Below are 11,415 nucleotides of genomic sequence, written 5' to 3'. Positions count from 1 at the left end.
TTGGAGTTTGTAGTTTTCTTTCTTTCTTCTTCTTCTGAGCGGAGGAGAGTCGACGTCAGTCGATGCGGCGTTGTTTGGGGTGGGGGGGGGGTAGGGTTTAAGAAGTCACACTGTCTAGGGTTTTAACAGAGCGAGAAATGAGAATATTATTTATATAGGGGGTGGCTGATGATTGAAGCTGGAAGGATATAGAACCAGAGGGTTTAGGGTTTATGGGTAAGAGCTTGCTGGTGAAATGGTGTGGAGGAATTAATGGGCCATATCCAAATTTTGGGCTGACAGTATGGGCCATAACAAAATTGGTTCAGAAATATACATAGGCCCAAAGAAAATAATTATTACAAGGTCCGAAAACAAACCTATATAGGGTTTAGTTGGATTCGGAAGCATGCATTTCTCCTTGGAAACGTTAGGTTCTTTATGAGTTAATTTGGTGAGGTAGATTAGTTCAACTTTAAAATTCTTGCTTTTACTTTTTCTTAATGTTACCTGATCATGCCCAACCACGCCTTATAAAAAGAATTAAGCGGTCGTTGCAAATATAATCTGGTTTACAAGTCCGAAGTCGAATCACACAGAGAACTAAGGCTTAGCTACAGTTGTTCACTATCACCAAGAATACAAGCTTGAACAATTCCTAACTTATAGATATTAAGATCCTTGTGTTTAACTAACTAACTAACAAATTAAAATAATAAATTAACACTAAAGATACTATAGGTTGGAGATAAGATTAAGGAGGTCTAGAGTTATGATTTCCCCAATTGTTGGAGTCCTTCCCGCTATGTCTTCTATAATTTCGCCTAAGTATTCTCTACCGATCATGAGCACTCTGCGTGTTATAATTCTCTCCCGAGTAATTACGACTAGACATACTCTCCCGAGTTACGCTAGCTGGCTTTAATTACAGCTCACTTAGATCGCACCCAAGGTTTCGTTATCCCTAATCGCACCTTTAAACCCTTGGTTATTGATTCCTCACATACGTCGGGAGTGATGTTGTTCAACAACTACCTAAATATGCACTCTCTCCCGAGTAATACATACTAAATAGGCATAGCTAATTGAGGGTCCTTCAATCAACCACAAGAATAATATAGTTGAACAAATAGAGAAAATAGTACAACTCAATTATATAAAAACATAACAAGAATTTATCCTACAAAAGGTTCTATCAAAATCTTAGATGACAAATTAGCTATTCATACTAGTATGTAAAACTACAATACTAAAAGTCATAACCAACAATGAAAAATAGGAAGAGGAAGGAAAAACTCGTAGAAGAATTTCCCGCCTTGCTCCTATTGTGTCTCTGCCTCCTTAGGTTGAATCTGTGTCAAAAATTGGTCTCCTCCCCTCAAAATATCGTTTTTCCATGTATATATACCAAGTAGGGTCGGGACCAAACAATTATACCTTCTACTACGCAAAAAAGGACATGTTTCCAGGCCTGGACGTCCGCGGCCGCAGTCCGGGCGCGGTACGGGCGCGGTACTTTGCAAGTCTACTATTTCAGTCCGCGTCAGGTCCACGGTCGCGTTTTCGACCGCGTTTTTCACCCTTTTCCGTTTGGAATTTGGAAAAACATAAAACATGAAAGTTGTAGCCCTTTGAGTTAGCTTTCCAACCATATATTGTGGAGCTCAAATAGAGTTTTGAGTGAAAAGTTATGTACATTTTACTAGACAGTGTGCAATATACCTACTCGATTCTTCGTTTTGTTGCTCTATCATCCGTTGATCCCCGAATACGATCCCGGCTTAATTCCTTGGGCTTTTACTCAGACTTCAAATCTCTAAACCACTTGAATTCATTCCATAACATCTATATAGCTCGGAATCGCTCCTACAGGCATAAAACACACCGTTAGTGCAAAACACTAGCGATTAAAGCGCAAACTCAACTAAAGTGCAGTAAATTAGAGTGTAATAATCGACTAAAATATGTAATTAACTTCTTAGAGTAGCAAGATCAGCTTTGTCATTGTCCTGATCCAGTTAGTAGGCTCCTTTTTTTGTATGTGTTGAAGAGTTTCGGGTTTCTTATATTGTACTTGTCATGACCTTATACTTTGATATTTGATGAGTGATCTCATTTTCACAATGAATTTTCCCCTCATGAGAGCTCTTCTCACTCACTACAATATGGACTTAATAATTGTTAGAATACATCGATCTCACTCTTTGATTTCTCAGAAAGATCTGATTTCTCAGCAAGAAATTCATACAGAAGAAGAGAAGAAAATAATCGATAAAGAAGAAGAAGGAAAGAAAGTACCAAAGGTTTTGGACAAAATAATTTCGGACAAAACAAAGCTTAGTCCATTCTCTGATAAGCCATGTGACAAGCCACGTGGCATCATCTCAGCCAACAAACCAAATGATGAAGCTTTTAATCTGGACCGTCCACTTCTCACATGCACACAAAGGCTCACATGCTGAAGGAATATTAATTAGTTACATTGTTAGAATTTAGCTAGTAAAAATAAGACACGTGTACATAATTCATAGGGTAGTTTTATTTTCAGATTCTTTTCTAGGTAGCTAATATCTGTATAAATACATAGTCCTCTTGTACAGTGATTCATTCAGAAATACGCAGAAATTTTCACAATCATCTTTCTCAATTTCCTACAAGGTATCAGAGCATTAAATCTTCTTTTCAATTTTCTAAATCAGCCATGTCTCCTTCTTCCGATGTTACTGAAACTCCCACTCCCACCCACAACTCTTCATCCACAACAACAGGCAGTGGAAATACCATCGATTCCACACATCCCTTCTTTCTTCATGCATTTGATGCACCAGGGATGATACTTGTCAACATACCATTTGATGGTCGAGGTTATGCCGGATGGAGCAGATCTATCTTGATTTCACTATCAGCCAAGAATAAGTTGGGTTTTATTGATGGATCATGCCTTATGCCAACCCCAACTGATCCTACTTTTCAAACCTGGAGCAGATGTAACCATATGGTTACATCATGGTTGTTAAATTCTTTGACCAAAGTAATTGCTGACAGTGTCCTCTATTCAAAAACAGCTAAGGATCTATGGCTGGATCTGGAGCACGGGTTTGGACAACTAAATTGAGCCAAATTATATCACCTACAAAAGGAGCTAGCTGGTTTAGTTCAAGGTTCAGCAGATATTGCTAGTTATTTTACCAAAATGAAATGATTATGGGATGAGTTGGACACACTCAACACTGACATGTACTGTTCTAGCAACTGTGAATGTGGTGGTAAGAAGAAAATGCAGCAATTTAAGGAAGATGAAAGGCTCATTCAATTCCTCATGGGATTGAATGAGACCTATAGACAGGTTAGAAGCAACATTCTCATGATCAAACAATTACCCTCAGTCAATCAAGCATATTCTCTTCTCATGCAAGATGAGAATCAGAGGGAAATTCATGTCAATCCTCATTTCCCAACAGATGGTTCTTCATTCATGGTGAGAAATCAAGCTTCTCAGAACCATCAGACCTCTATTGGTTCTCAATTTTACACTCAACAGAAGGCTAGAAACAATTCCTACAAAGGGAACTCTGGATATAAAGGGAAGAAGAATGCACAGATGTGTTCTTATTGCAAGATGACTAATCACACAATTGAAAACTGTTATAGACTTATAGGTTTCCCTGCTGATTTTAAATTTACTAAAAGCAAGAAGATGCAACATACTGCAAAAGGAAATTCAGCTGCTGCAATAGAGGATACATGAGAGGTTTATAGCAAGATGGCAGGAGGACCTCAGTTTGCTCAAAAACTTTCATCAGACCAGTTTAATCAATTGGCCAGTCTTCTGAATCAAATGCAAACAGGGCAGGGAGGCACTTAGGAGGTTAATGCAAATTCTGCTGCTGGTATATTACTTACCAACTCCCCAACATGTTATTCAATTGCTAATTCTAACCTTGATAACTCCTGGATCATAGATTCAGGAGCAACCGAGCAAATGTGTTTCAATGCTAGTACATTCTTATTCTTAATACCATTACCTACTCCTTTAATGGTAAGGTTACCTAATTCCTATAGTGTTAAAGTCACTCACTCAGGCAATGTTTCCTTATTTCCAGGATTAGTGTTGGAACATGTTCTTCATATTCCTAGTTTCAGGTACAATTTACTCTCTGTACATAGGCTTTGTCAAAGATTCAAGTGTCTATTGGTTTTCACTTCTTTTGGGTGCATTTTGCTGCAGGGCCCTCTCATGAAGAGCCCAAAATTTTTTGGTGAGGCTAAAGAAGGACTTTACTTATTACAGCCTAATGTGACAGAGTCTAGGAACCTATCTTCACAGACTGCATCATCTTTGTTTAAGAAGTCTTTTTCTAATTCAGTTTCAACTTCTTTTTCTTTTCCTATCTTAGCAAAAATAGAATCTGACGTAAGGTTATGGCATGCAAGATTGGGGCATTTGCCTTTCAATGCAATGAAACACATCAATTCTATTTCATTTCTTTCTACTCCTGGTTGTGATTGTGATATATATCCTCAAGCAAGACAGTCTAGATTACCATTTCCAATTAGTCACATCAAAACTAAACAAGCATTTGATCTGATTCACATTGACACATGGAGACCTTATACGACACGTACTCATAATGGATACAAATATTTTTTAACCATTGTGGATGATTTCAGTAGAGCAACTTGGACTTATTTGTTAAGCACAAAGAGCAATGCATTTTCTGTCTTAAAATGTTCCTTAAGCATGGTGGATAGACAATTCAATGCTAAAGTGAAGATTATCATATTAGATAATGCTTTAGAATTAGGAAAAAGCAACTGCTGCCTCTATATTTCTGCAATCTCAAGGAATTATACATCAGACTTCATGTGTGGGTACTCCTTAACAAAATGGTATTGTAGAGAGAAAGCACAGACATTTGTTGGAAGTGGCCAGGGCTTTATTGTCTCAATCCAAGGTGCCTATATCTTATTGGGGAGAATGCATATTGACAGCTACTTTTCTTATCAATAGCTTCCCCTCTAAGGTGCTTAAAGGCAAAACTCCCTATGAAGTATTATTTGACCAAACACCCTCCTATTCTTTCTTAAGAAGTTTTGATTGTTTATGCTATGCCTCTACTTCGTCACATCATAGAGGGAAATTTGAACCTAGGGCAAAGGCATGCGTTTTCATGGGATATCCTATTGGACAAAAAGGCTACAAACTATTGGATTTGACTACTAAGAAACTGTTTGTTTCAAGGGATGTTCATTTTCTTGAACATATTTTCCCATTCACCTATACCACTTCTCCTACACTAGACCTCCCTTCTCCATCAGTTCAAATTCCTTTAGTTTTTCCTCATCCTTCAAGCCATTTCATCCCTGACACTTCTCCTCAACACTCACTTACACCACTATCTACGCCCACATCTCACACCCATCCTAGTTGTCTTCCTACACACCCTAATTCACCTGTTGTTTCACCTGCTTCCCTTAATTCCCCTACTCCTTCTCCTGTTTCGTCCTCTCCATCTATTCCCCTCAGGAGATCAAACAGAGATAATATAGGCACCCTGCCTGGTTATCTTAAGGACTATGTTTGCAATAACATCTATTTCACTGATCTTACCACTTCATGTTTTTCTACTCCTTGTTCACCACCTCCATTCTCTTTTTCTGCCCTCTCCACCTCTAATCAGCATCTTATTCATTCACTCTCTACCATTTCAGAACCAACCACTTACAATCAGTCTTGTTCCAATCCAAGTTGGGTCCAAGCTATGGATTCTGAACTCCAAGCTTTGGAAGAGAACCACACCTGGGATGTGGTTCTCTTACCTTCTGGCAAGAAAGCTCTTCCTTGTAAATGGGTCTACAAGGTCAAGAACCATGCTAATGGCACTATTGAGAGGCTAAAGGCCAGGCTGGTTATCATGGGTGATATGCAAAGAGAAGGCATAGAAAATGACTACTATCAGGTGTTTACATTCTATTGCAGTCAAGAAAGGGCGGCCTATTTCTCAATTTGATGTAAGTAATGCCTTTCTACATGGGGAGTTACAGGAAGAGGTTTACATGAAATTTCCTGCGGGTTTGTCTTCCCCCAGTCCTAACCATGTTTGTCGACTTAAAAAGTCTCTTTATGGCTTGAAGCAAGCTTCAAGATAATGGTATGCAAGACTTGCCGGAGCCCTCAGTTTTAAGGGATTCTCTTCATCTCTAAATGATTACTCCCTATTCTTTAAATAAACAGGGGATCTCATTTCCATTGTTGTGGTATACGTGGATGATATACTAATTACATGCAATAATTTTGATGAATTATCAGATCTTAAAGCATTTCTACATTCTGAGTTTAAAATGAAGGACCTTGGGCCTCTTCACTACTTCTTAGGCATGGAGATTTTAAGGGAGCATGATGGAATTATTATAACTCAAAGGAAATTTACCACTGACCTGCTTGCTCAATTTGATTGCTCCACTCTCCCACTGGTTTCTTCTCCACTTGATCCATCTTCCAAGTTGATTGCCAATTTTGGAGTTCCTTTATCTGATGCTTCTCTCTATCGTCGTCTTGTTGGCAAGCTCAATTATTTGACTCACACGCGGCCTGATCTTTCATTTAGCGTTTTGACTCTCAGCCAATATATGCAACACCCTTGCATTGGGCATTTCACAGCAGCTTTACACGACCTTCGTTATCTTCGCTCTAATCCTAGCCAGGGTTTGTTCCTCAATGCTCGGCCCTCTTTTGATTTATTGGCTTTCTGCGATGCTAATTGGGCTTCTTGCCATGATAGTCGTCGCTCAGTCAGTGGGTTTTTCATCAGTTTAGGGGGTTCACCGGTGTCTTGGAAATCTAAGAAGCAAGCTTCTGTGTCTCTATCTTCCGCTGAAGCAGAGTATCGTTCAATGCGTCGCCTAGTGGCAGAGCTTACTTGGTTAACTCGTCTTCTCACCGATCTATCTGCTCCTCCTCTGATTCCGGTTCCAATTTTCTCTGACAGCCAAGCGGCCATACATATTGCTCGAAATCCCGTCTTTCATGAGAGAACCAAACACGTTGAACTCGATTGCCATTTTATAAGGCAACAGTTCCTTTCCGGCCTCATCTCCCTCTCATTTATACCCTCAAAACTTCAACTTGCTGATTTATTCACTAAACCCTTGTCAGGGCCTTCTCACAGATCGATCATTGGAAAGTTGGGGGTATCTTCTATCCCCTCCAACTTGAGGGGGATGTTGGAATATATCGATCTCACTCTTTGATTTCTCAGAAAGATCTGATTTCTCAGCAAGAAATCATACAGAAGAAGAGAAGAAAATAATCGATGAAGAAGAATATGGAAAAATGACCAAAGGTTTTGGAAAAACAATTTCGGCCAAAACAAAGCTAAGTCCATTCTCTGATAAGCCATGTGACAAGCCACGTGGCATCATCTCAGCCAACAAACCAAATGATGAAGCTTTTAATCTGGACAGTCCACTTCTCACATGCACACAAAGGCTCACATGCTGAAGGAATATTAATTAGTTACATTCTTAGAATTTAGCTAGTAAAAATAGGACAAGTGTACATAATTCATAGGGTAGTTTTATTTTCAGATTCTTTTCTAGGTAGCTAATATCTGTATAAATACATAGTCCTCTTGTACAGTAATTCATTCAGAAATACACAGAAATTTTCACAATCATCTTTCTCAATTTTCTACAATAATATGCGTAGGGAATATTGGAATTATTGTTTGAGCAAAAAAGTATGAGACCTTTTTTGTTAAACTAATTAAATAAGAAGATGGAGATTAAATCCTAGTTAAGGATAATTAACTCTAGATCCGGGATGAATAATATGAATAAAAAATTATAGCTAAGTATAAATACTGGCAATGATTCACTACAACATATTTGATTGTTAGCGATGAATTATTTTGTCACCAAAAACTCATATTTCGTCACAAATGTATTTTCGTGTCACGACCCAAATCCACTACGGGTCGTGATGGCGCCGGACACCGTTGTCAGGCAAGCCAACTAAATTATCAATTAGATTCTCTTTTAATACCTTTAAAAATCTAGGATTTTTCCTTCCATTTTTCATAGATAAAACAAGTCTCTGCTTTAGTTCAATTAAAATAATGACCACTAGTACACATCTTTCGAAAACCACCCCAGAACCCGGTGTCACAAGTGCATGAGCATCTACTGAAAAGGATATAAAATATAATACAACATCCGTCCGAAATACAATGGACAGAAAGAAAATACAATTTACTAGAAGGGACTTTAAAAGCTGCGGGCCGCCTCGCATACTGCAACTCACCTAGTCCCCGAATCGTCCGTGCTGCTATGCCCAGTAGGCCGCTAAAGTAACATATACCTGTGCAACAAAAATGCACAGAAGTGTAGTATGAGTACGTAATCAACGTGTACTCAGTGAGTATCCCGCCTAACCTCGAAGAGGTAGAGACGAGATGGTATACCTGGACACTCTCTAGCGGTCCAATAATAATATACTAAATGTATGAGGAAATCATGGATTCATATAGCATGTTCTAATTCACAAAGTTGTAAAACAGGTAAAACACCTTATAACAATTAACAAAGGATTTTCAAGATTTACTCTTCTTTATCTTATCAATTTATATCAAGCCACGAAGGGCAAATTTCACGTTTAAAAATTCTCAAGTGACAAATAACATGCGCAAATCACACCGAGTCGACGGCCCAATCCAACAGAAATGTAAACTGTGCACTGCCGATGGTCGAACGACACGAACCATAGATGCATCTATTACCCCGCTCGCGAGTCATCCATGCGACGCGGTCAACATAAAATAAACAATCACCCTGCTCGCGAATCATCCATGCGACGCAGGTACACATAAGATACACAATCACCCTGCTCGCGAATCATCCATGCGACGCAGGTACACATAATACACATGCTCAAATAGCCAATTAGAATTTTATCGGGGAGTAATTATCCAAATAAAACCAATTCTCCTTTAATAATTTTTAAGAAATGAAGTTTAATTCTTTTTGAAATTCATTTACCAATTCTAGGTGATATAAGATATTCAAGCTATCAAGAGTTTACAAATAATCCAAGTATTCATGCTTTTGGGTCCTAGCTACCCGAACAATAGCATAATAGTAGCTATGCACGGACTCTCGTCACCTCGTACGTACGTAGCCCCCACAAATAGGAGCACATAACCAATTAATTCACCTATGGGGACATTTCCCCCTCACAAGGTTAGAAAGGAGACTCACCTCGCTCCGAAGACTCATCACCGGCATTCTACATTCTTCCGAAGGCTTGAACCGACGCACAATGCACCAAAACTAGCCAATTAACGACAAACTAATGAGAACATACTCAAATACTGGTTAACAACTCAAATTATACAACTCCCAACTCCGCTTAGTGAAATGACCAAAATGCCCTCGGGCCCACGTGCCCGGAATCCAAAATTTTTCGAAGATAAAGTTTACCCATGGCTTTACTAGCTCAAATATATAATTTACTCCTAATTCCATGCTCAAGTTCGTGGCTAAATTCCAAGAATATAGTTTTCTAGGTCTCCCACCAAATCCTCAATTTTATACTAATTTTCATGCCTAAATCCATACATAATTGATGTATTCAACTCAAAAATAGGTGGGGATAACTTACCTTAACATAGATGACGAAATCCCTCTTAGAAGCTCTCCAAAAATCGCCCCAAGCCATGAAAAATGGTTGAAATGAACCAAAACCCCGATTTAAAACAAGTCCTCTGCCTCCAGGTATTTTCGCACCTGCGGTCCTTTGACCGCTTCTGCGGTTCCGCAGGTGCGGTCCAAATACCGCTTCTGCGGTTCCTATCAAGCCTCCCCATATGCGCTTCTGCGACGTGCTACCCGCAGTTGTGGTCCCGCTTCTGCGGAACTTTAACAGCATCTGCGGTCCTCTCCATGATGCCTTCTTCCGCTTCTGCGACCCCCTCTCCGCAGATGCGGTCCCACTTCTGCGGAACCTTGACCGCATCTGCGGTCCTCAAGCCTTTGACCAAAACTCGCATCTGCGTCTCCTTTTCCGCTTCTGCGGTGCCGCTTCTGCGGTCAACCCACCGCAGAAGCGAAAATACCAGCAACCAGGTTCCTTCAGCTGTTCAAAATTTCCATTTTTGATCCGTTAACCACCCGGAATCCACCCGAGGCCCCCGGGTCCCCAACCAATCATACCAACCAATCCCAAAACACATTACGGACTTGCTCGAGGCCTCAAATCACATCAAACAACGCTAAAATCGTGAATCAACCCCCAATCCAAGCTTTATGAACCTTAGAACTTCCAACTTTCACTTTCGATGCTTAAACCTATCAAATCACGTCCGATTGACCTCAAATTTTGCAATCAAGTCATATTTGACATTACGGACCTACTGCAACTTCCGGAATCGGATTCTGACCCCGATATCAAAAAGTCCACTTCCGGTCAAACTTCTCAAAAACCTTCAAATTTCTATCTTTAGCCAAATGACTCCAGAATGACCTACGGACCTCCGAATTCACTTCCGATCGCGCTCCCAACTCCAGAATCACCATACGGAGCTATACGCAGTCTCGGAATCCCAAACGAACATTGATAACATTAAAATGCACTTCCAACCAAACTTATGAAATTCCTTCTAAAATGCTAACTTCCACAATAGGCGCCAAAACACTCATGGGTTATCCAAAACCCGAACCGGGCATACGCCCAAGTCCGAAATCATCATACGAACCTGCTGGAACCTTCAGATCCTGATTCCGAGGTCCTTTACTTAAAAATCCAATCCTAGTTCATTCTTTCAACTTTAAGCTTCTGAAATGAGAATTCTCTTTCTAAATCAACTTTGAACTTCCCGAAACTTAATTCCGGCTACACGTACAAGTCATAATACCTGAAATGAAGCTATTCATGGCCTCCAGCTGCTGAACGGAGCGCTAGAACTCAAAACGACCGGTCGGGTCGTTACATTCTCTCCCACTTAAACAAACGTTCGTCCTCGAACATGCTGAGAACTATACTGGAGTAGTCTGAAGTCACTGTCTAACACCTCATGTACCTTCCCGTGCCACCATAACTCAGTTGAGCACATCAGCTCGATCAATTCTGAAGATATTTCCTTTTATTAAAGCAAATAAGCCTTAGAGCCCAATTCCAACATCCGGAATTCTATGCCTGACCTGTTTCCAACATACGAACATCGTATCAACCACCACACGTTGTACCCAAACATGACTGCATGACTTCGCTGAATTCACATCTTCCATCATTTTACACACCGGACTACGATAACATTTTCTGCCCAACTAAATTGGAATTCCACGAATCTGATGCTCCCGTTGCACCCCATAACATATACGGGTCTTACTCCAACCCTCACATACCGCACACGGAAGAGATGTGCAGAAATTCATAACTCA

General features: G+C 39.9%; 1 protein-coding gene across 1 annotated transcript; it reads left to right on the top strand.

Moving 5' to 3' along the window:
- LOC109234836 lies at positions 2,681-3,727 on the top strand. Its single transcript, XM_019400884.1, has 2 exons — positions 2,681-3,075; positions 3,229-3,727. The coding sequence occupies exons 1-2, from the start codon at positions 2,681-2,683 to the stop codon at positions 3,725-3,727; spliced, it is 894 nt and encodes a 297-aa protein (XP_019256429.1).

The sequence above is a fragment of the Nicotiana attenuata genome, chromosome 11 (assembly GCF_001879085.1).
Source record: "Nicotiana attenuata strain UT chromosome 11, NIATTr2, whole genome shotgun sequence".
NCBI lineage: Eukaryota > Viridiplantae > Streptophyta > Magnoliopsida > Solanales > Solanaceae > Nicotiana > Nicotiana attenuata.
The sequence above is the reverse complement of the archived record's forward strand: the minus strand, read 5'-3'. Positions and strand labels throughout refer to the sequence as shown.